General features: G+C 40.7%; 1 protein-coding gene across 3 annotated transcripts in view; it reads left to right on the top strand.

Moving 5' to 3' along the window:
• The window catches only part of kcnd3 (potassium voltage-gated channel, Shal-related subfamily, member 3), a 336,609-nt gene extending 330,731 nt beyond the window's left edge, over positions 1 to 5,878 (top strand). For all 3 annotated transcript variants that reach the window (XM_069941962.1, XM_069941960.1, XM_069941961.1), the window contains one exon: positions 4,495 to 5,878. In XM_069941962.1, the coding sequence (XP_069798063.1) occupies positions 4,495 to 4,693 (199 nt within the window). In that variant the 3' untranslated portion in view covers positions 4,694 to 5,878. The remainder of the gene's footprint in view (positions 1 to 4,494) is intronic.
• The last annotated feature ends 21,028 nt before the right edge of the window (positions 5,879 to 26,906 follow it).

The following is a 26,906-nucleotide window of genomic DNA, read 5'->3' as shown; positions in this document are numbered from 1 at the left end:
TACACAAACCATGTTTCGGGCTTAAGCCCTTCCTCAAAGTATAAGAGAATGCCAGTAAGCGTCCAAACAAAAGAGTGGGGGGGGAGGGGCTGGCAAGGCAGGAGATGATGTGAAGAAAGGAGGGAGGGGGCAGCAGTGAGAGGGAGTGAGGAAGACCCTCTGGTATCTAACCCCAGAGGGACATAGTGCTGTAAAGCAAGGAAACAGGCCTTTTGGCCCAACTCGACCATGTCAACCAGATTGCCCATTCAAGCTGGTCTCATTTTCCTGCTTTTGGCATCCCTCCAAACCTTTCCTATACCTGTCTAAATCTCTTTCAAAAGCCACAATTGTATCAACCCCCACGCCCCCCCCATGATTTCTTCAGGCAGCGTAAAGAAATTGCACCTCAAATCCCATTTTAAATCTATCACCTCTTTGCCCCCAACCCCAGGAAAAAAAATTCTGTGGCCACTCACCTTATCCACGACCCTCAAGATTGTAAATACAGTCACCCTCAGACTCCTATGTTCCAGGGTAAAATGTCCTTCAGCCCTGATATTTTTTGTCTGGACCCTCTTCAACAGGAGCCCAGGGGTGCACTGCTGCCTGAGCCCACATGAGTGCCGCTCCAGCACCTCCTTGTCATTGTTTTTGGTGAGCTCCGGCCCCTAAAAAATTAGCACTGCTCTCCTGATAGAGCAGTGTTAAAAGGTAAACGTAAGGGTAAAGGTTCCATTATTGTCACGTAATACTACACTTGGAATGTAATATACGAAATTCCTTAACTTTTATCCACCATTAAGCAGACAGCGCGTTGCCACTTTGTCCAGTGCCCCTCACAGAAACCGACAGCACCTGGTGTTCCAAGGTGGTCTCCTCTCCAAGTGCTGGCCTTAGTCTGCTTAGCTTCAGACAAGCTCAGTCGCAACGAGTCAGATCTTTAGTGATCCCTTTAACTTGCTGCCGATGTACATGACTCACTGAGAGTAGTTTTCTCACTGAGGAAGTGAAGATAATAATGCTCAATATTGTAAGTGGCATATTGATCGAAAGGCTTTTCTCCCTCTGTTATTGCTTTTGGTATAATGGATAAGGTAGGGCATTTTTCAAAACAATTGCATCACCAATTAGTTAATGACTGATTTAATATTGACAGGTAGATGTAAAATAATGGATAAACACTGTGCTGTTTAATTGCTCAGAGAAAACTATCTCTAAAGTGACACCCATGACCTTAGAATTTAAAACCCAAGGTGTCATGAGAATCATTGGATGGTGGCTCAGTTCACGGGGTGAAGTGAGCCAAGAGCACGTTGGGTATATGTGAGCAAGTGGGAGGATATTTTTGATGTGGGCACAGCCCAGATATTGGGAAATGTTCATGAATGGGATGAGTGCCTTGACCCGTTCCGCCAGAATGTTTTTTGAACAGCATTCCCACAAACATATTTAGCCCCCTGCCATTCTCTGAGCAGGGGCTAACTTCTTTCCTCTCTCTTCATGCATGTCTTCTTGTCCCTTTGGACCATAAATGTTTTGTTTCAGTTTTCCTTGTGGGAAATTGAAATTCGATTGCAGAATTGAGTCAGGTAGACGGAGACAAAATTCCAACAGATTTTTTACAGGCTCGAGAAATCATAGAACCAAGGAAACCTGCAGCACAGAAACAGGCCCTTTGGCCCTTCTGGTCTGCAGAACCATTTTTCTGCCTATTCCCACTGACCTGCACCTGGACCACATTCCTCCATTCCCCTCCCATCCATGAACCAGGCCAAATTTTTCTTCAATGTCAAAATTGGGCCTCCATTTATCAATTCAACTAGCAGCTCATTTCCACACTCCCACCACTCTGCATGAAGATGTTCACCCTAAGTTCCCTTTAAACATTTCCCCTTTCACCCTGAACCCTTGTCCTCTAGTAATTCCCAATACTGAACTTTATTTTTGAAGATTTGTGTTTATGTGTGGAGAAAAATTAATAGCACAATTTTGTCATGGAGACACAGAGTCATGAAACAGACCTGTTGTCCCATCATGTATGTGCAAAAAGTGATCACATTTCCAGCAATTTGTCCATATCCTTGGCGATTTAAGTGCTCATCAAGACATTTCTCAAACGTTGTGAGAGTCTCTGCTTCCCCCACTCCTCAGGCACCATTTACAATTTCTTAAATATTTATTTTATTTATTTGGAGATATCGCACGGTAACAGGCCTTTCCAGCCAACGAGCCCATGCCACCCAAATACGTTCATATGACCAATTAACCTACTACCTTCACATGTCTTTGGAATGTGGGAGGAAACCGGAGCACCTGTTGGGAAACCCAGGCAGACATTGGGAGAGCATACAATCTGCTTACAGTCAATGCCGAATTGAGAAGAGAGCGATAGAGAATTTTTTGAAAAAAAATTCAGATCAAATGTCTATCCTCATTCTCCAGCCTCACTATCTCACTTCTCTTTGACTTTCTGCGGAGAGTAGAGTATTTCCCGGGCTCTGAAACACCCTTTTTTGTCCTCCTTCATCATCCCCTATCCACTCTGGGCACCCACCAATTAACAGGTAGCAATTAAATAAATTAACTTTTGGAACAAACGATTGAGCAATGTGTTGGTCAATATGCCAAATTTCTTTGCTTCTGTTTGAACAATGAAATGTAGCATCAAAAACTGATTGAGGTGAGAAAATGCTATAAACGTTTTTGCCTTGCTATTACAGAGCAAGCTATATTTTACACAGTGATTGCAAGATTTACCACAATTTTATTGCTCAGTCAAAGAAAATACTAAAATTGAGAGCAATTGATTTTAAAAAGCTTTCCAAATGTAAAAAACGCACACACAAACAACCTTGAAATTTTCCTCGGTTTAGAGAGTTGTTATTCATAACTATAGGAATTGGGCTTCAAACCCATTAAGGATGTTTATTCTTAAATATCAGAGGAAGGCAATTCAAATGGGAAATCAAGAAGCACTTACCTCGTGCTAAAGGCGTTGGGATATTTGAAATGCTCTCACCCAAAAGGATCTTGAGACCAGCAGTTTTCATCATGTGGACCAAGAGATTTCTGGATGGAGAGGAAAAGAAATGGCAGAAATGCTGAGCAGGTCAGGCAGAAAGCAGAGGAACACTGCAGGTCGCCCAGAACTTCAGAGCCTGTGTTATATCTGTTTTAACTTGAGAATTCTGGTCTTAGTGGTATTGGTAGACTTTTGCATGGAATGATACTAGGCTGAGTATTAAAACTGGGTCAGTATTACATTCTGAATAAAATATAGCCTCAGTAAAGAGTGGAGGAGAAAGAGCAGGTGTTGAACAGTGGATTATACTAGGCAACAACTTTTTTTTTTCAAAAGGTTTGCTTCCTGAAACAAAATTGGGGATTGTGATAGACAACTTCAAACTGAACACAAAGATAATTTCAGGTTTGTTGTATCACCTAGGAAGTTGGAGAAACATTGTTATCTTTTATTGAATTCGGCATGTTTAATCACACAATGATGCGGACACATTGTGTTAGTTCAACTGACCTAAAAATGTTTTGCCACTGATTTTTGTTTGTACTGTAAGGTAAAACATCATGAGATGGGAATGTGTAAGGAGTTACCCTGTACAGGGCTGTAACAAGATGTGAATGCATCCTTGTACTTACAAGATAAGAGAGACATTGATGGATTGAGAGGCAGGAAGCTAGCAGGGAAAGGATAGCAACAGTTTTAGTCATTGGACAAGTAATGATATGATGATGTTCTAAGCACGTATCCAAGGGTATAAAAAATCACCATTTTGCTGATAACGGCAGAATGCATTCTCCGACTAACATCGTTAGTCGCAAGTGTTACAATCCGGTAATAAAGAACAAAGAACCCTGATTTCAACTCAGTCTGGTGTTTGTCTCACTCATTCATGAACAAAGCAGACCTAACAGTACTCAGCATCTGATGTCTCTCGTATCAGTGACCAACAATAGTTGGCCAGCATTAATGGATCCCAGTTGCCCTGATGCCACTTTTCCAAGGCCGCAATGCACCTGCAGTGTCCATCACCGACTGCACCAAGATCCGCTGAGAAGTCCCAGTGCAGAAGATGAATTTTCAATGGCATGTTGCACTTTGTGGTTTTGTCTGCTTGAAGTAAACTTATGACAGGAAATCACAAAAATAGATTATATCTAATAAAAACAGTCGATGATAGGAAAATTCTAAGGGGGTTTTTGTGATCAGCAGCCCCCAAAATCCATGAAATACACAAAATCCACTAAATATATAAAATACATAAAATCCAAAAAATAAAATAAAAGTGTTCAGGAAGCAAATCTTTATTGTCTTATGAGAAGACTGATTTTCCTTAATATTACCCCCACCCCCAACCCCTTGTCCTGCATTCCAATGAACATTGAATGGTTAAGTGGGGCTAAGGGGGATGATAAGGCTTCTCCTCTTCCTAACGCTGCCAAGGCAGGGATAATGTTTGGGTTGTGCTTGGTGATGAAGTTCTTTTCTCGTTGCAGTCGTTCCAGCCTGAATGATAAATCAGAAGAGGGAATGAGAATCAACTGCAAGAGCTCCCAAATTACCACAGCGATAATCAGCATTCCCACACCGCCTGGCATTACACCTGAGGGGGAGAATCGGTCTCGTATCCCCAATCAATCCAGCACTAGCATGAATACCACCAGCTGCAATATCGTCAAAGTGTCTGCCTTGTAAAAAAAATAAAAGAAGCTTCCCTAGCTCTCGGTCACCCGACATCCTCAAGATCACATGGCAAGGGTCAAAGGGGAAACAGTGGATGAGCATAATCCCAGTAATGCGGGCAAGGGTGATCTGACATCGCCACGTTTTGCATCTTGAAGCACCGGCACCGTCTCAATCAAATATTTATTTCTGTTTCTCTTTTTTGTTCTGGTGAGGAGAATATCAGGGAAATGTCCTTGACACAAGAAGAACCAAGGCTTTGAGCAGCTCAATGCGGAACAACAGGAGCCAGGTCCGCATTGCTTCATTTATAAGCACCTATCTTAGGTGGCGTTTAAGACGGATAATATTTATTCACAGACTACCAATATGACAAGGCAAGCCCATTGTGAAAAGGGAGACAGGGATCTTTTTTGTGTGTGAAAAAGTAACTTAAAAAAAGAACTGTGTCTCACTAATGAAGCAATTTAGGCTCCAGAGGTCACTGTAGTCAATTACTTTTGGACACATTTCTAGTGAGCGTTACACTTGGAATAGAAGTCTGCTTTTAACTGTTGATGTCAAAGAGCTCATCAGCTATGATCTTTAGTATCAATAGGAGCTTTAATTTCTGCTGTTAAATCCCTGTGACATTTCAGTGTGTGTTGCTCTCAAGAATCAACATTGTGTGAACATTGTGTTTGTCAGTTTAAGTATAGTCTGTGTGCATAGTTTGAAGAGAATACAGTATCTGGCAAATTGATGCATTCCATGCACTCATTCCTCGGTTTCATTCAATTCACTCTCTCACTTGTGCAGTGTGACATTATTAGTACTAGTTAAGGAAAAAAAAACATTTATGTATTTTGCAAAAAAAACACTGGTGTGAATTGAAGATATGGGAACTTGTTTCGTTCTGAGAAGGTGTTGCCCTCTCCTTTTTCTAGAACTGCGAATTTCTGTCTTGAATTCGACGAGAGACTCAATCATTGTGGTAGAATTTTTTGACTCTGTTTCGATAGGTATCAGATCCTGAGTTCCGCTCGCAGGAAAGAGGCAGGGGCGTTTTTTTTTTGGATTAGCACTCTGAGCACGGTGAGCAGGAGAACATTGAGCCCCGAGGTATGGCGGGACAAGGAACCACTGGCGCTTCAAGGGAGAGAAATAAACAGATGAAGGAAACAGTGTAAATTGTAATCAAATAAAGTTTAAAAAGATAAAACAATGAAAAGAAGGATTAAATGGTTTAATAGAGGAAGAGAGATTTTTTTTAAAAAAAACACATTCGTGTGCCCTCCCTATTTCTCCCACGGCTTCTCACCCTCAAATTAGATAATGCTGAATGTTGTCAGCAGTGCAAGCCACATGAGCAGAGAGGGAAACACAAATGAATGTTTCAGGTCCAATACCCTACATCAGGTGCTTGCTTTGATATGAACTCTCTCTCTCTGTCACACACACACCATTGATGTCATCTAATGTGCTGGGTCCTTCAGTCCTGGCTTGTTTTAGTTTCAGGTGGAATGTGTTGGTTTTATATTATTTTCCGCCTGTTTGATTCAATGGACGGTGTGAGTGCACGAATTTGTGATATTTACAAAGTTCAACGCCAAAAGAGCGGAGGCATAAAATGGCCCATTCTGTCTGGAACGGATATTGGGACAAAGCTCACTAGCAGAACATCATTGTGCTAACAATACCACTCTCATTCGTGGCCAAACCAGACAGGGATTTTTAAAAATTAACACCCACCCTGTGAGCCAAAACTCTCTAGAAGCCACTGATTTTTTTTTTTCTCCACAGCTTGCTTTGTACAAACAGTGTATCACTTTACTCTTGCGGATATTTTGAAGAACTTGCTGGATTTACACATTAATTGTCCGTTAAAGTTCAGTCTCATCCTAAAAAGAGTAAATACCATTTTAGCAATACGATTAACTGTTAATGACAGTCTATGGTCTAGAAAGTGAACAATTTAACTGTGTAGTCAAATTCCTACAGGCAGTGAATTGTGTTCTTGAAATTTTAAAAATGTCGAATGTAAAATGTTTCATTCGTTTTGGAACTTTTCCTTTCTGCTTGTTTCTCTTTCTCTCAATCCACTTTATTTCCATCTCTGTTGCTAATTTGGCTAATTGATCCTAATTAATATGATTTCATTTCTGGTATAATGGTAAATATTCCCCTTGGACTCAGCAGAAGTCGTTAGGATGAATGGCAATTCAGTGTGAAGATACTGAACACAACCATTTTTAATTTTAAATATAAATTTTTAAATTTAAATTTTTAAATTTAAAATGTTTCAAATTGTAAATTTTTTAAAATATAAATTAAAATTTTAAATTTAGGTATACAGCATTGTAAATTTATTTTTTTATTAAATTTCGACATACAGCATTGTAACAGGCTGTTTTGGCCTACGAGTCCATGCTGTCCAAATTACACCCTATTAGCCTACACCCCCAGTTTGTTTTGAAAGATGAGAGGAAACCAGAGCCCTGGGGGAAAACCCATGCAGACATGGAGAAAAGGTACAAACTGCTTACAGACAGTGCGGGATTCGAACCCGACCCTGGTCCGATCCCGATCGCTGGCCCTGTAATAGCATTGCACTAAACCACTATGCTGACCTTGCCGCCCCACTTCAGAGTGCTTTTACTGGTGATTTTGCTATTCCTTGAGATAAGAAGAGGAAAGGTTGCCTTGTGTTGGATTTCCGATCATCCCTTTTCACAGCCTTGTGTAGGATTTACAATCAGCCCTTTTCACAGCCTTGTGTTGGATTTCCGATCATCCCTTTTCACAGCCTTGTGTAGGATTTCCGATCATCCCTTTTCACAGCCTTGTGTTGGATTTCCAATCATCCCTTTTCATAGCCTTGTGTTGGATTTCCGATCATCCCTTTTCACAGCCTTGTGTAGGATTTCCGATCATCCCTTTTCACAGCCTTGTGTTGGATTTCCGATCACCCATTTTCACAGCCTTGTGTTGGATTTCCGATCATCCCTTTTCACAGCCTTGTGTTGGATTTCCGATCATCCCTTTTCACAGCCTTGTGTTGGATTTCCGATCATCCCTTTTCACAGCCTTGTGTAGGATTTCCGATCATCCCTTTTCACAGCCTTGAGTTGGATTTCCGATCATCCCTTTTCACAGCCTTGTGTTGGATTTCCGATCATCCCTTTTCACAGCCTTGTGTTGGATTTCCGATCATCCCTTTTCACAGCCTTGTGTTGGATTTCCGATCATCCCTTTTCACAGCCTTGTGTTGGATTTCCGATCATCCCTTTTCACAGCCTTGTGTTGGATTTCCGATCATCCCTTTTCACAGCCTTGTGTAGGATTTCCGATCATCCCTTTTCACAGCCTTGTGTAGGATTTCCGATCACCCCTTTTCACCGCCTTGTGTTGGATTTCCGATCATCCCTTTTCACAGCCTTGTGTTGGATTTCCGATCATCCCTTTTCACAGCCTTGTGTTGGATTTCCGATCATCCCTTTTCACAGCCTTGTGTTGGATTTCCGATCATCCCTTTTCACAGCCTTGTGTTGGATTTCCGATCATCCCTTTTCACAGCCTTGTGTTGGATTTCCGATCACCCCTTTTCACAGCCTTGTGTTGGATTTCCGATCATCCCTTTTCACAGCCTTGTGTTGGATTTCCGATCATCCCTTTTCACAGCCTTGTGTTGGATTTCCGATCATCCCTTTTCACAGCCTTGTGTTGGATTTCCGATCATCCATTTTCACAGCCTTGTGTTGGATTTCCGATCACCCATTTTCACAGCCTTGTGTTGGATTTCCGATCATCCCTTTTCACAGCCTTGTGTTGGATTTCTGATCATCCTTTTTCACAGCCTTGTGTTGGATTTCCGATCATCCCTTTTCACAGCCTTGTGTTGGATTTCCGATCATCCCTTTTCACAGCCTTGTGTTGGATTTCTGATCATCCCTTTTCACAGCCTTGTGTTGGATTTCCGATTATCCCTTTTCACAGCCTTGTGTTGGATTTCCGATCATCCCTTTTTACAGCCTTGTGTTGGATTTCCGATCATCCCTTTTCACAGCCTTGTGTTGGATTTCCGATCATCCCTTTTCACAGCCTTGTGTTGGATTTCCGATCATCCCTTTTCACAGACTTGTGTTGGATTTCCGATCACCCCTTTTCACAGCCTTGTGTTGGATTTCCGATCATCCCTTTTCACAGCCTTGTGTTGGATTTCTGATCATCCTTTTTCACAGCCTTGTGTTGGATTTCCGATCATCCCTTTTCACAGCCTTGTGTTGGATTTCCGATCATCCCTTTTCACAGCCTTGTGTTGGATTTCTGATCATCCCTTTTCACAGCCTTGTGTTGGATTTCCGATCATCCCTTTTCACAGCCTTGTGTTGGATTTCCGATCATCCCTTTTTACAGCCTTGTGTTGGATTTCCGATCATCCCTTTTCACAGCCTTGTGTTGGATTTCCGATCATCCCTTTTCACAGCCTTGTGTTGGATTTCCGATCATCCCTTTTCACAGCCTTGTTTTGGATTTCCGATCACCCCTTTTCACAGCCTTGTGTTGGATTTCCGATCATCCCTTTTCACAGCCTTGTGTTGGATTTCTGATCATCCTTTTTCACAGCCTTGTGTTGGATTTCCGATCTTCCCTTTTCACAGCCTTGTGTTGGATTTCCGATCATCCCTTTTCACAGCCTTGTGTTGGATTTCTGATCATCCCTTTTCACAGCCTTGTGTTGGATTTCCGATCATCCCTTTTCACAGCCTTGTGTTGGATTTCCAATCATCCCTTTTCACAGCCTTGTGTTGGATTTCTGATTATCCCTTTCACAGCCTTGTGTTGGATTTCCGATCATCCCTTTTCACTGCCTTGTGTTGGATTTCTGATCACCTCTTTTCACAGCCTTGTGTTGGATTTCCGATCATCCCTTTTCACAGACTTGTGTTGGATTTCCGATCACCCCTTTTCACAGCCTTGTGTTGGATTTCCGATCATCCCTTTTCACAGCCTTGTGTTGGATTTCTGATCATCCTTTTTCACAGCCTTGTGTTGGATTTCCGATCATCCCTTTTCACAGCCTTGTGTTGGATTTCCGATCATCCCTTTTCACAGCCTTGTGTTGGATTTCTGATCATCCCTTTTCACAGCCTTGTGTTGGATTTCCGATCATCCCTTTTCACAGCCTTGTGTTGGATTTCCGATCATCCCTTTTTACAGCCTTGTGTTGGATTTCCGATCATCCCTTTTCACAGCCTTGTGTTGGATTTCCGATCATCCCTTTTCACAGCCTTGTGTTGGATTTCCAATCATCCCTTTTCACAGCCTTGTGTTGGATTTCCGATCACCCCTTTTCACAGCCTTGTGTTGGATTTCCGATCATCCCTTTTCACAGCCTTGTGTTGGATTTCTGATCAACCTTTTTCACAGCCTTGTGTTGGATTTCCGATCTTCCCTTTTCACAGCCTTGTGTTGGATTTCCGATCATCCCTTTTCACAGCCTTGTGTTGGATTTCTGATCATCCCTTTTCACAGCCTTGTGTTGGATTTCCGATCATCCCTTTTCACAGCCTTGTGTTGGATTTCCGATCATCCCTTTTCACAGCCTTGTGTTGGATTTCTGATTATCCCTTTCACAGCCTTGTGTTGGATTTCCGATCATCCCTTTTCACTGCCTTGTGTTGGATTTCTGATCACCTCTTTTCACAGCAACCCCCCCACCACTCCTTGGTAATCTCCAATTTGTTCCATTTAGTTGAGGTACAGGGTGCAGTTTACTCTCTGGAAATGGACACATAGTGATATACATCTTCAATCCCATGGATTTATTGACTCTCAGAGCTGGCTCCTTACACCACATTTATTTCGACAGAAGAATGAAGGAGATTCCACCGGCAGGAACCGCGTTTGCAGAGGGATGCTGAAATGTGCAACGTAGCTAATTATTTCCTCTCAAAGAGTTAACCCCTGTTCTTAGAGAACAAGCAATCAGTACATGAGCTGTGAGCTCCATCACACAGCAGTCACAAAACCATTGATCTGCTTTTACTGATGTTGATTAAAAAATAAATTTTAACCATGGGACCAGGAGAAATAATGCCATTGAGTCTTTTATTGACTCAACCAAGCAGACAGGGCTGCAAATTAATGTCTCAGCTGAAGGTCAGCACCCTCTCATTGCAGAATTGGTTTATGTTCACACGTTCTGGGCCAGCTACTCAGGGCATTGAACAGGAAGCTCTGGTGGCAAGTTACACAGTGGCAATGACTGCACCTTCTCTCTTTGGTTTCTCCCACTGAAGACCATCTGCACAGAATGCAAAAAGGAGGAAACTGGAAGAACAATAAAGGAAGATAAAATGCATTTATTCTTCTGAGAATTCAACTTTGATTCCACTCCCTAGTGCTTACCTTTTTGTACCCCAAAGATAAAATATGGTGAAAACACTCGGCAGATCAGGCCACATCAGTGGCAGGCAACATGGTTAATGTATTGGGTTCTGCAATCTTTGCACTAATGTCTTCGAATGGCAATGTTCCCCTCAACAGCTTGCACCTTTAACGCAGTAATGTCTCAAAGTGTTTGACAGGAAAGCTGGCAAACAAAGCTACAAAGGATATTACAACATGTCCAAAAGTTTAGTTAAATGGGCAAAGAGATGCTCAGAGGTTGAGGATCTGGTGGGGGTTAATTCAGGCTAGAGTTAAACACTTGAGAATGAAAATGTAAATAGGCAGTCACTAAAGTATTCTCAAGGCTGTTACATTTGGCATCCTTGGTGATGCTTTATTTATTTACCCTGAAGTAAAAGATTTTGCAGAACCATGGGGAGAATTAGCTGAATGGGATGAAAAGCCTCCTTCCAACCATTCAGTGTTGAGTTGCAAGGAACAATTTTTCCTTCGGCGCTGTCAAAGTATCGAAAAACATATCAATATTTTATCTTTAAGCAAAATGAATCCTTCCTGACAATCCCTAAGCAGTAAAACATAATCGTTTGCACACTTCTACGAACAACCAATGAGGAAAAAAAAACTGTATATGTATAAATGATCAGAGATGGGCCAAGTAGTTGTTTACCAAGGGAGTTAGGAATTGGCCAATAAGGTCGCAAACCTCACTTCCGAATTACTACAGGATGCGGGAGCACCATGAGATTGACCAATAGCAGAGCAGTAGGAAGTGGTTGGCAGGTGATGATAAACTCCTCATATGCACAAGCTGGATGTGGCAGCCCGAAGACTCTTAGAAGGAAAGAAAATTATCACAACCCAGCCACTGATATTTTCAAATAGATTGTTGATTATTGAGAATCCCAGCATGCAGGCCTCTCAAATCACTAACCTTACTTCCCACTCAACCCATGCCCATCCCTCATTTCTTCTCTCCCTAACTATAGTCACTCCCCTCTTCTCCCTCTCTACTTTAAATTTTATAAATTTAGGCATACACCACGGTAACAGGCCTTTTTGGCCCAAGAGTCCATGCCACTCAATTACACCCATTTGACCTACAACACCCCGGTACATTTTTAAACGGTGGGAGGAAACCGGAGCACCCGGAGGAAACCCACGCAGAGACAGGGAGAACTACAGATAGCGGCGGATTTGAACCCCGGACACTGCTACCTCGCGCTGCCATTTTGATTTCAATGCTGCCCGCCGACCTTGGCAGATGGATGTTTGTGAACTGTTTGTAGACCTGAGGACCACTGTGACATTGGCCAAGAGGGTGGAGGGAGGGGCTCGAGGGAGTCATGGTAGATTGGCAAACATTCCAACACATCTATAATATCCATGTTGAAATAGAAACAATAAGGACATACATCAAGACTCTTTCATAATGTTTCTTTCAATAAATGATGAAGGGTGTGTTGAAGTCAGTCATGCCCACCACAATGGTAACCATACCCTCTCCATTGTCAATGCTGCATCTTGCTCCAATCAGTTGAAATGAAAACTGCTATTTTGACACAAATATGTGACATGTACCTAGACTATTAGAATTGATTCATGTTCTTGCGTTTTTTGATCTATGTGCTGTGTATGTATTATTTTAGTTAGCCCACTTTCTAATCTTTGTGTTGAAACCTTCCTGTTGAAAGGTAAGATATCCATTTTGCAATCTCCATCACGGTTCAACAGGAAGACACTGTAGGGAAAGTGCCTATGATCCATATGTTCTCAACGTCAAATGATCTCTGTATACATCGTACAGTGGAGGAGGTCAATAAACCTGATAGTGATGAGACGTTCTCTCTGTATTACCTCTTTGAACCAGAGCTTGGGGTTCTATATGTGAGAAGTTCCACAACTCCACTACCTGGAAGGACAAGGGCAGGAGGTTGAAAGAAACATTATAATTACTAACGTCACACACCCCCCTGACTTTGATTGGCTGCACTTTGATTGTCGCTGGATCAAAATTCTAGAACTTCTTACCTATGAGCACCCAAGAGACAGCGAGATTCATTGCACAGTGTTCAAGGCAATCATGCCACACCAGGTTTTACCCTAACCCTATCCTAATCCCTTTTATTCTCCCTGCCATCAACTCTCCCGCCAACCCCACAAGATTCTACTGCACATCAGCACACTGGAGGGAAGTGACCGTGACCAATGAGCCTAACAACCAGTACATCCATGGCCTTCTGGGAGGAAACCGGAGCACACAGATGGGAAACCTCTGGAGTCACTGGGAGAATGTGCAACCTCCACACACCCATCTGGATTGAACTGGAATCACTGAAGCTATGAGGCAGCACCTCTGCTGGCTGCAACCAGAATCAGGTTCAGAATTTATTGCCAGGCACATGTCACGAAATTCGTTGTTTTGCAGCAGCTTCACTGTGCAAACATTTCTAGAAATCACCTTACAAAAATAAAGTTTTAAAATAGTGCAAGAAAAATTCAAAGTAAGGCGGAATCTTAAGGGAAGAAGCTCGACTTCAGGCTCTTGTACCTTTTTCCCGATGGTAGCAGATTGAAGAGGGCATGGGCTGGGCAGTGGGGGGTCGGTGAGGAGAGAGGCTGCCTTCTTAAGACACCGCCTCTTGTAGATGTCCTCGATGGAGTGAAGTCTGATGCCTGTGATAACAGGCCAAGTTAACAACCCTCTGAATTTTTTTTCTTCTCCTGGGCATTGGCACTTCAGTACCAGACACTGATGCAACCAGCCAGAATGCTCTCCACGGTCCACCTGTGGAAGCTTTTGAGAGTCTTCAGTGATGTACCGAATCTCCTCAAATACCTCACAAAGTATAGCCACTGGCGGGCCTTCTTCATGATTCCAGTGGCATGGAGGCTCCTGGGCAGATCCTTGGACATGTTGACACCCAGGAGCCTGAGGTTCTTGACTCTCTCCAATACTAACCTCAAGCTGGAGTCACTCAAGCTACGAGGCAGCTGACGGCACTACTGAGTCACACAAACCGCTGCCCTGCATGGAATGCAGCAGTTACCACCACAGGGTAACTAAAGGCAGACAATAAATACCAGCCTAATCAGCATAGTCCATGATGATATTTTAAAGGTGGGTTTTATATGAGACCAAGATTTATTTTAAAACCTACACAATGAAATGATAAGACTCATTGGAAGCTTGCCACCAATGGCTAATGTGTGCTTGCTCTAAACCTATCCTTATAGTGGTTTTCAACTTTTTTTATTTCCACTCACATTTCACCTTAAGCAATCCCTATGCCATAGGTGCTCTGCGATTAGTAAGGGATTGCTTAAGGTGGTATGTGGGTGGAAAGAAAAAGGTTGAAAACCACTGCTTTCCAAAATGTTTTTATTAACACTTCTAGGGTCAAGGGGAATAGTTTCAAATTAAGGTGTAAAAACATTCAATGTGTAAAAATTAAAGGTACGTTTTTTAAAATACGACTTCAAAATGTCACCGTTTCTATATCACTTTGATGAGGTTAAATATTCCTAACGTGAAAACAGATAAATTCAACAGTGCAGGTGTCATCTGCAGAGAAATGGATGAAGACCCTCAGCTTTCTCAGAGGAAAACTATGATGTGGATCTGGAATCACAAACTGTCAGAAAGGAAATGCAGAAGGAGACTGAGACATTCTACCTGACAGCCGGAATTGCTTCTGAGCATTGCAACAGAAGTTCATCAACTACCTATTTGGAAGGAGGTGGGATGGAGGTAGAATTCCAAGAGAAGGAGGGGGGGCCATATTTCATGAAAAAGAGCATTTGATATATTTAAATTTAATTTTTTAAAATGTTATTTACAACAAAAAGAAGCACGTTACAGCCATTTTAACCCAAGCCACCCAATTACACCCAAATGGCCTACAACTTCCATACGCTTTGAAGGTTGCGAGGAAACCAGATAAAACTCACGTGATTATGGGGGGGTGGGGGAAACGTTCAAATTCTTTACAGGCAGCGGCAGATTCAAACCTGGATCACTGGCGCTGTATTAGCTCTACACTAAACATGCCACCAGCCTGGAATGGGAAACCTTGTCTTGAGAGCAATTCAATTCGGAGTTCAGAGGGAAGGGGATGTGAGAAGCTAAAGCCAAGAGAGGCGAAGGAAATAGTCCAAATCAAGATCTCGTCCTGAATCCTCAACAATTCCTTTCCTCCCACAGATGCCGCTTGACCCACTTAGTTCTTCCAACTAGCTTTTTGTTTCATCTACAACTGGGTTGAATCGTGCAATTGGTTAGTTTATTGACTTGGTTTGACACACCAATTCGGAGCCTTCTTGTCTTTCTGTGCACTTGTGTGTGCAAGACTTGCTCCACTGAACATTTTGTGAACATCACTGTAAAACATCTCAGCCATATCTACAATGCCAGCAATGCTTTGCCACATGCCTTTACAAATGGTATCATTTCTTACCCATGAGGTTTTAATGCCTAAAGGACTCAAAAAGAGCATTGAGCTGATTCATTCACGGTCTCTTTTGCAGAATGCTCAGATTTTTTTTGCTAATAAGCTAGATTTAATTCCTCGGCCAGAGGATTATTAGTCCAAAGCTTCTGAACTACAAAACCAAATTCATCCTCCAACACTTTACCTGAAAGTTTCATGATTGCACTGTTCCAGATCTAAGAGCAATAAAATAGTTAATGTCGGTTTAGTGGAGAGAAAATAGGGCAGCACAGACTCAGGGCAAAATTGGCCTGTTACCGTGCTGTATGTCTAATTTTTTACAAAATTAAAATTAAGGCCATAGTATAGTGACTTGAAGGTTAAGTGAGATGCTTATTAGTAACATGCTTTCAATTAGTTTCAATACAAGTCCAGATGTATTTTAATCCTTTATTTTAACACATAAACTTGAAATTATCATCTTTAACATTGAAATGAAATATCCATAAATAATATCTGTATAAGCTTCCAGTAACATTTATGATCACAGTCAACTAAAGCTATGAGCATTTCACTCACCCTTCTCTATATCACCATGTTTTTAATATACTATCTGAAGCTACCAATTCATGATCTGCCCCACCACACATGTCCCAGCTGGCACACCAACACCTGAACTCACCATGCATGTGCCAGCCAGCACTCCATCACCTGAACGCACCGTGCACACTCCAGCTGGCACACCAACACCTGAACTCACCATGCATGTGCCAGCCAGCACTCCATCACCTGAACGCACCGTGCACACTCCAGCCGGCACTCCAACACCTGAACTCACCACGCATGCTCCAGCCAGCACTCCAACACCCGAACTCACCATGCATGCCCCAGCCAGGACTCCAACACCCAAAGACCCACTGCACATGCTCCTGGAACCACGCATGCGCACAACAACAAAGATGGCCGTGGAAAGTAAAATTAATTCAGGATGCCTCTGACGCTTGTGGGAACCAAACAGGGCGCTGACCTAACAAGATAAGTAAAATAATTTGGACACTATGTATAAACCTTTAGTGGATTTCTTGGTTCTGAAGACAATGGTATCCTTCAGAAGAGTAATGAAGGGTTAGGTCTCTGGTGGTAAATCTGTATATACTTTGTGGTTGCAACAAAGGTTATCAGTCCTACAACAATCCACTTGATTTTAAACAAAAAAAAAGCTTTAAAATAACTGCATAGTTTTATACAGTTGTTCCTGAGATCACATTATATGACAAAGGAAATTAAACATGAAAGTCCACAGGTGCTGCGATTGTAGTAAAAACACAAAGAAATGCTAGAGGAACTCAGCTGGTAAAACTCCTTCCTGCCTTGAAGAAGCTTCAGGCCCGAATCATTGGTAATATATATTTATCTCCTGTGGACACTGCAAAACTCCAGCATTTCTGTGTGCTTCGACTTTTTCTATGACAAAGAAAAACTGCTTCTTCTCAGTGTGTTCAGTTTTGGCTCTCCAGGCCAGCCAGGCTGTGGCCTTTTTAGGATGCTGCCCAAATTTTATGGGCCCCCTTCCTGGTGAAGCAGTCAAGTTTAGTTGGTTTCTCACTACTCCTCTCCTGCCAACTCTGTGCTTTGGCTCTACGGAGAAGCTGTATGGCCCCCCATTGAGAAGGGTTGCCGTAGGCGATTGTCAAAGTGAATGGATATCCAATGGATAGAGGGCATCCAAACTATCGGGGAGGCCAAAGTTACATTCTAACATGAAAATATTATTTTGTAACAGCACTACTCCTTCAATCACATGCCAATCTCTCCATTACATCAAACTCTGCCTAGAATCTTGCAATGATCATTATGGTCTATTATTATGGACTATTCTGCCGTGTTCTCAGACTTCATTTCCCAAAAACAAAATTGCTTTTATTTTGCCATTGTCAAAACCATTTGAACTGTAAATAATCAAAATCTAGAAGAGGTTAAAGTTTATCATTTAACTCCTCAGAGTCAATAACTAAGACTGGTAACTAAAAGGGAAAGAATCTTTCTGTTTGGATACATAAACCTCCTTGGTTGCACTGATTTTGGCTTGTATGTTGGCGGTACTGCTGCTGGTTCAGACCCAGGCGCAGTGAGGGAGCAGAAACATGGTCTTCCAGTCCGTCATGAGGCCCCTCGCCCTGGATCCACTTGCCTGTCTGCCATCTGGCTGAAAGGGGCTTCTCCTTGTCATCAGAAGGAAGCCCAGATTCAGGGAAGGCTTGGGACTCAAGAGACAGGTGGAAGGGATATATCCAGCACCTCATCAGGTGAGGAACGTATTTATCGTGTGTAATTCTGGTTACCACACCACACGAAGGATGGAGCGATGATGATGGGAATGCAGAAAAGACTCACAAGCCTGTTGCTTGGATCAGAAAATAAGTTAAAAGGAAGTTTAGATCAGTTGAGCTTGTTTTTCTTGGAGTGGAGGATGAAATAACAAGGCTATATAAAATCATGAAGGCCATAAATAGGGTAGCGAGAATTCTGTATTCTGCCTGGTTGAGGTGTCAAAAACAAGAGGGTATAGGTTTAGGGTTAGAGGGAGGAGATTTGAAGGGGATCTAAGGGGAAAGCTTTCCACACAGAGAGTGGTTGGAACCTGAAACTCGAGGCCAGATAGGGTGGTGGAAGAAGATACAATCACTCCAGTTAAGAGGCATTTACGCAGATTCTTAAATTGGCAAAGGAACAGAAGGATTCTGGCAATGTGGGCAAATGGGATTAGTGTAGATTAGTGTAACATTCAGCATAGATGTGGTGAGCTGAAACTCCACATCTCCACAACGTGCATCTGAAGCTCCCTGATATTTGTGCTTCAATAAAGTGCAATCATGGGAACAGTTGAAAGTATTGAATCATTCAATTATTATCACTAACTGTAAATTCCAGCCTTTGGACATTTAAGGGCAAATCATTCAGTAATTATTTGATTATATTGGGCATTTCCACAATTCAAAGTTACATTTTAATGACTGATTTGCCCACTGCATCCCTCACCATTAATGGACCATTAACAAAATGACTAGAAATTACCACTTTACATCGTCTAAGTTCTCAGAATTCATTTTCACTTTCGAGGAAGGGATCGTAGAAGTTCACAGTGGAGTGTCTCATTCCACTAAGAAAGTATTTTAATCAACTTGCAATACCAGCTGTTTAATTTTTTTTAAATCTTAGACAGCACGGTAACAGGCCCTCTTGGCCCACAAGCCCATGCCGCCCAATTACATTCAATTGACCTGCATCCCCTTATACATTTCGAATGGTGGGAGGAAACTGGAGCCCCCGGGGAAAACCCACGTAGACACGGGGAGAACATACAAACTCCTTACAGACAGGGCAGGATTCTAACCCAGGTCATTGGTGCAGTAACAGCGCTGCGGTAACTGCTACACCAACCATGCTGCCCTAAACTACAGCCAATCAGAGAGGTGGTGTACGCAAGGTGGGAGTCGCAGGTAATGGATGCTAATTTATAAAAGGATAACATAAGAGTCATGTTTGGAATGGAGGACCTTCTTTTCAAAATTGGAGTACCATTCACAAAGATCATAAAAATCAAGTTTCCAAGGTCTAGCCCATAAGACTGAGAAGCAGAATTGGACCATTCAGCCCATCAAGTCTACTCCACCATTCAAATCATTCATTTTGCTCTCAACCCATTTTTCTGTCTTCTTGCTATAACCTTTGACATGTTTACTCATCAAGGACCTATCAATCTGCACTGTAAATATTCCACTTAAAACAGCCGACTGTGGCTACCAATTCCACAGATTCACCCCCGTCTGGCTGAAAGTCTGAGGGGAGAAGAAGTGATCCACAGTCACAGACCACAGAACCAAGCTGAAAGAACGCTGGCAATAATAAATAAATCTTAATGTTGGATCTCTGGAATTCCTTAATGGGGGGAGATTGTGGAGGCTGGATATCTGGGTGAATTTATGGAGGATACATTTGAGAAAGATCAGAGAATTAATATCTCTGGGGAATCCAGCACCGAAGAGGAGGTGAGATCTAGGCAGTGGCTAAGAAGGTGCTGCACAGCTAGGAATACCATTTCTTAGATGAGTCTCATCTTTCCTCTAGGATGGATAAAAATGTTGCTTGGACATTATTTCCAAGAGGAGCAGGAAAGCTTTCTGGGTATTCCACAGTCTATCCCTCAGTGCATGAGATTAGAAAGAGGTTATCATGTCAGTATCTCAATGCTGCTGGTGGATTACATGGGATTCCCTACCATTCTACTCCTACCCTTCCCTGGCAGAGTCCTCAATTTATCTCTTAGCAGAACCTGCTGCTCCATTCTCATTAACACAGGTCCTGGGCAGAACTAACCCCAGATGGACCATTGCAATCCCCAAGCCACACATATTATTGCACCTCAAAAGGACATCATCGTCTGCTACATTTTCATAGCATCTCTCACCCCAGGTTATGAGAAAAGCTTTGGAAAAGCAAACTTCTTCTCAAATGATTACTTCTCAGAATGAAACAGAATCCAAAGGCAGGTGAATTGTGTGTTTGTGTTCAAATCCACAGACTTCAAAATTAACTGTTTCAGATAAAATTCAGTGACTATCTCTTTTCATGATGAGCTAAATCATGTTGAACTGTAACCGCCTGTGAATGACACAAGGACAAACTGGACACTTGTCGGGTGATAAAGAGAAACATTGAGAATTCCTCACCTGCAGGATCTTTCATTGACATGGTGTCACAGAGTCAAACAGTGTCAATGTCAAACTGTCATTGTGTCAAACGGTGTCACAGTGTCAAACTGTCACACAGGGGCACAGGTATACATGCAGACCGTGTCAAACAGTGTCACACAGGTACGCCGTGTAACATAGACACAGTGTCACTCAATGTCACATGGACATACTGTGTCACAGACACACGGTGTCAAATGGGCACACCACATCACACACACATGCAGTGTTGCCTCGAGACAGTTCCACACAGACTCAGTGACCATACATTCTCTCACTCCTCAAGTTTCTCAAGAACTAATTGATGGACAAATTCAAGCACAGAAAACCTACCTGAAGAATTAAGATCACAAGATCATTTTACTGGGACATTGATGGCTGCAAATTACCTTCTCTGAATCAGAAAGGAAACAATTTAACTATGGAGAGTCAATCTTGCATGAACAAACTTGTTAGTGATTTTCAATTTTTCTTTGCTTTCGCCTTTTTTTTTTGCCTTTCCCTCACTTTAATTGTCTTTCCACAATGAATCGGCTTTAACTCCACATTTGGACAGGTCTTTTGATGCAAGGATGGAGTGGAATGATGGCCTTCTTCTGCTTCTACATCTTATGGTCTTATTTAGAAAGGACTATGGATTGTTGCAGGCAGATGGGATGAGCATAGGCATCATGGTCACCATGGACAAGGTGGGCTAATAGGATAGATTTGTATGCTCTTCACTCCTCTGGTTCTACCCAAATTCTGACGAAAGGTGTTTGACCCAAAACATTAATTGTTTCCCTCCTCCTGACATGCTGAGTATGCCCAGTATTTCCTGTTTTTAATGTTTCTTTCCCATGCCCCCCCCCCCCACCTCCCAAATTCTCCAAACCACCACCTACTTCAAGGAGCAATTTGCAATAATCAGCTGAAAACCAACATGCTTTTGGAACATCAGTGAAAACTGGTATGCACCTTCCAGCACAACAACTGAAAGGTGCCTTTAACGTAGCTCAACATCCCCGATAATATTTGCGTTTGAACCGTACGAGAGGGCAGATGCTCAGGTGACCAGTAATTTGGGTCAAGAAGATGGCTTTAAGAATTGTGTACAAAGAAGAGAGAGAGTTACAGAGAGGCCCAGAGGCTTGGAGAAGACTTTCCAGAGATTCAGACCAAGGTGACCATTGGGAAAGTAAGAAAAATCAAGAGGGAACAAGTGTCCTGATTTGGAGAAGTGCAGGAATCTCAGAGGATACTGCGTTGTGACAAGGTTAAGGATAGAGGGCATGGGGAGATTCTTTAAAAAAAGATGAAAGATTCAGAATGAACAATGGGCCTTTTGGTACCGAGATCTGAATGTTTGGAATTCTCTGAACCAGAGGCCTATGTAGTCATAGTACTCACTCAAAACACAGAATGACAGACTTCTGGATTCTAAGGGTAGTACAATAAAATGACCCTGGGCTAGAAGATTACCCGTGATCCAGCTCAAAGAGTCAGGTGGCCTATTACTAATCCTTGTGTTCTCAGCAAGAATATTTATCCATTGGGGTCACTGAAAGTCGAGGGGGAGGGGGAAATCAGGGAGACAGGGAAGAGGGAAGAAGGATGTAAAGTCTTGGGCAACCTTACATCTTTTGTGGATGGCAGGTCAACTAGGAGAACCTTGAAATTTTTTGGTTATAATAATCTCTCTTGCCAGCCCTATTATAGATAACCATATTTTTCAGCCTTCTGTATTAGACGCAGGTTTTAAGGAATGGTACAGATTAGGTGTCAAAAGTTATAAAGATCTTTTTATTCAAGATAACTTTCCCTCTTTTAGACAATGGTCAGCTAAATTTAATCTTTCTAATAGACATTTTTTTTTGATATTTACAAATAGGCATTTTGTTCATATGACACTAAGCTAGGAGGGGTTGTGTGCATGGAAGAGGGGGTCAGGAAGCTCCAGTGTGATTTGGATCAATTGAGGGACTGGGCAGATCCATGGCAAATGCACTACAATGTGGATCAATGTGAGGTTATCCACTTTGGTAATACAAACCGGAGGGCAGATTACTATTTGAATGGCAATAGATTAAGAGATGGGGAAGTGCAGAGAGACCTAGGGGTACTTGTACATCAGTCTCTGAAGGCGAGCATGCAGGTACAGCAGGCGGTTAAAAAGGCAAATGGTATGTTGGCCTTCATATCAAGAGGGTTTGAGTATAGGAACAAGGATACCTTACTGCAGCTGTACAGGGCCTTGGTGAGACCCCACCTGGAGTATTGTGTGCAGTTTTGGTCACCTGATCTAAGGAAGGATGTCCTTGCAATGGAGGGAGTGCAGAGGCGATTCACCAGGCTGATACCTGGAATGGCAGGAATGACTTATGAGGAAAGATTGCGCAAATTTGGATTGAACTCGCTGGAGTTTGGAAGATTGAGAGGGGATCTCATAGAGACATATAAAATTCTGGCAGGACTGGACAGAATGGATGCAGATGGGATGTTTCCAATGACAGGAAAATCCAGAACCCAGGGCCATGGTTTGAGGATAATAGGCAAACCATTTAGGACCGAGATGAGGAGGAATTTCTTTACCCAGAGGGTGGTGAACCTGTGGAATTCATTGTCACAGAGGGCAGTAGAGGCAGGTTCATTAAATATATTTAAGAGGGAATTAGATCTATTTCTTCAGTATAAGAGTATTAAAGGTTACGGAGAGAAGGCGGGGACGGGGTACTGAACTTTAAGATCAGCCATGATCTCGTTGAATGGCGGAGCAGACTCGAAGGGTTGATGCCCTACTCCTGCTCCTATCTTCTATGTTTCTATGTTTCTATGTTCAGTCAAAATTACATGATTTTCCCCAAATAGCAAATTCAAACATTCTTGATATATATTTTTTTCATTTACAGTTTGTTCACAGTGGATTAATATCATGTATTTATAACAATTTATTAGACTTAAGATCAGTCTCAATGGTTGGGATTAAGAATGATTGGGAATGTGATCTAACATAAATGTGATCTCGTGATATAACATTTTCAGATGAAGATTGGTTCTCTTAATGATTAATGATTCTTCATTTTGGGCAAGGCATTGTTTATTACAATTTAAGATGCTATCTAGAACACATGTCCAAACTCAAATTATCTCATTTTTATGCAGATGCTGATCCACTGTGTGAGAAGTGCAAAATTTTTGAATCTTCATTGATCCATATGTTTGGAAGTGTCCCAATGTAGAAAGATTTTGGAAAAACATTTTTCAATCTTTATCAACGATCTTCTTCAATAAGTCTCTTTTTTTAATTCCCCGATCTACGAAAGATCCTTCCACTTTCTCTATTTTTTCTCTATTACGCTCCACTTGACTTTAACACTCAGAAAAAGTTGTCTCAATTTTCTTAAAATATTCTTGTAAATTATCAACAAATTTTATACATCTATTAATGTCACTTTTGATTACATTCATATCTTGCTTCATATTTGACATTTCTTCACATAAAATATGCATCTTCATTTTCACCTCCCTAAATCCTTGATTCATTTGATCTGATATTTGTTTTGACATATTACCCATCTGATAGGCAATCCCTTCCAGAACTGTAAAACTGAATCCATTCCAGGTTCCAATTCCACTTTTTGAGGTTTACCTTCATAGGTTGCTGGCTCCTCCTGCTGGATGTTTTCTGCAAAGGTAAGTAATTCCTCTTCTTCTGTCGGTGTGGATGCCTTCACAGAAAAAAAAGAGTTTGTTACCTTTGTTAAAGAGCATATTTCTTTATTTTTGACCGAAAATGTTAATTCTGTAAAGAGTCATTTTGTAGTATGGGATGCTTTAAAGGCTTATTTGATCATAGGCTATTCTACGAAAGTTAAGAAACAATATATGGCAGAAAGTTTACAGTTGGAAAATCAAATTGCTGAACTAGAGAAAGATTTTCAGAAAGATATAACAGAAGATTAAAAAAGGCCGTATAAGCGAAGTTAAAATTATGCCATATTACTTTACAAACTTACCAGTTTGAGTACTTAATTAATAGATCTAAACAATGTTATTATGAGTTGGGGGAAAGAGCTCACAAGGTATTTGCCTGGCAATTGAAAGTGGAACAGACATCTCGGACTATTAATGCTGTTAAGAAGAATTTAATAATCACCTATAAGCCTCAGGAAATTAATGACCAGTTTTATTCATTTTATCAAAAATTATATACTTCTGAGGAGAAACAGGATAATGGTTCTATTGATTCTTATTTAATTAAATTAACGTTACTGCTTCTAGATCAGAAAGATATTCAGGAGTTGAAATCTCCATTTATGGATTTTGAAATCAAGGAAGCTATTCGGGAAATGGCTAATGGTAAGTCCTCAGGAGATTATGGGTTTCCTGTGGAATTCCATAAACTTTTTTATGATGAATTTTCTAATATATTTGGGGAAGTGTTAAATCAAGTTACTGAAGATCAGAAATTACCAGAAACATGTTTGAATACTTTAAAAACTCTTATCCCAAAGAAAGACAGAGATCCTTTACAGGTATCTTCATATAGACCTATTTCTTTATTGAATGTAGTCTATAAAATTATGACAAAAGTATTAGTTAATACACTTGCTAAATATTTACCTAAATTAATACATATTGATCACAGGTTTTATTAAGAATAGAAATGCCTCAGATAATATACTTCGATTGCTTACTTTGATCAATGCATATCACCGGCAACCTAATCATCCTATGGTAGTTGCACTAGATGCTGAAAAAGCTTTTGATAGGGTTGAATGGGATGTTTTATTTAAGATATTAGAGAAATTTAAATTTGGCCCTTTCTTTATTGGTTGGGTTCAGGCCTTATATATGAATCCAATTGCTAGGGTGGTGACAAATGCACAGACATCTTTACCTTTTAAATTGACTCAATCAACTCGTCAGGGCTGCCCATTGTCACCAGCCCTATTTGCATTGACTATAGAACCGTTAGCACAGGCTATTAGACAAAATGAGGATATTAGAGGGATGAGGATTAAGTATGAAGAATATATAATTAATCTATTTGCAGATGATGTGTTGATATATTTGATAGAGCCTGAGAGATCGTTGAAACAATGACAGGAGTGTTTATCGAAATTTGGAGAATTGTCGGGATATAAAGTTAACTGGGATAAAAGTGAAATTTTGCCAGTTGGAGTAGAAGATTATTCTGAATTTTAAAATATTACAAAATTAAGAGGGACAAATAAAATCAAATACTTAGGTGTGCTTGTGGACAATGACTATCAATCATTATACCGATTAAATTATGTACCTATATTGAAACAGATTAAAGCAGACTTAACTAAATGGAAAGATCTCCCATTAACTCTAATTAGACGTTAATTGTATTAAGATGAATATCTTTCCTCGAATTCAATATTTATTTCAATCAATACCTTGTTTACTTTCAAAGAGTTTTTTTCAGGATTTGAATAAAGCAGTATGAGAATTTTTGTGGAAAGGTAATTAGCTCGAGTAGCGTTGCCCAAACTTACTTGGAAATATGCATTGGTGGCTTACAACTGGCACATTTTCAAAATTATTATGAGGCAGCTCAGTTGAAGTTTATTAGTAGACTGATGGATTTAGATCAACCTCCTAGTTGGACTCAGGTAGAGATATCATGTTTACCTAGAACGGAGATACATGAATTTATATTCTGTTGGAATTTGATTTTATGACAAGAATATGATATGCCAATACTGAAACATTTATTAAAGATTTGGATTTTAAAAAATGAAATTTTAGGGTCAAAAGATAAATGATCAATTTTAACTCCATTATACAATAATCGGCTTATTCCTTTTTCAATGTTTAATAGTTATTTAAAGATTTGGAATTCTAAAGGTATAAAGACAATACAGGACTGTTTTGTTGAGGGACAATTTCTTTCTTTTATCCATTTGAGAGAACAATTTGAAATTCCTTTAAATTCTTTATTTGTGTATTATCATCTTAGGGTTGATAAAAGATAATTATGGTAGAGAGATGTATTTACCTACTTTGTCGAAATTTAAATCTTTGAGTTTTACTATTCCAAAGAAGGGTTATGTTTCAGTTATGTATAATTTATTACAGGACAACATGAATAAACCAGGTTGGGAAAAATCTAAACTTAAATGGGAGACTGATTTAGTATTTACTTTTCCTGAAGAGGATTGGGAGAACATGTGTCAGGACAATGTAATTAAATTGACTAATGTAAGATATGGTATGGTCAATTATAATTTTTTGCATCAATTATATTTGACGCCAGAAAAGTTTTTAAAAAATGAATTTAGTAATTCAGATTCTTGCTTTAGATGTGGTTTATTTACTGGTACGTTTTTACATGCTGTTTGGACTTGTGTGAAAGTCCAACATTTTGGCAAGAAAGTTTTGGAAAAATTGTATAATTTTAAATTATTTTTGGATCCAATTATTTTTTTGTTGGGAGATTTGCATTCATTAAGGGGAATGGGTTTGGATAAAGTTCAAATTGCTTTTGTACGTTTGGTGTTATCGGTAGCGCATAAATGCGTTGCTAGTACTTGGAAAGGTGATGTAGAAATTAATATAACATGCTGGCATAATGAATTGAAAGCTTGTATTGTTATGGAAAAAATTACTTATAATTTACATGATAATTATTCTTTTTTGTTGATA

The sequence above is a fragment of the Narcine bancroftii genome, chromosome 5, assembly GCF_036971445.1.
Source record: "Narcine bancroftii isolate sNarBan1 chromosome 5, sNarBan1.hap1, whole genome shotgun sequence".
NCBI classification, from domain to species: Eukaryota; Metazoa; Chordata; class Chondrichthyes; order Torpediniformes; family Narcinidae; genus Narcine; species Narcine bancroftii.
Note: the sequence above shows the minus strand (reverse complement) of the source record. Positions and strands in the feature narration are given on the sequence as shown.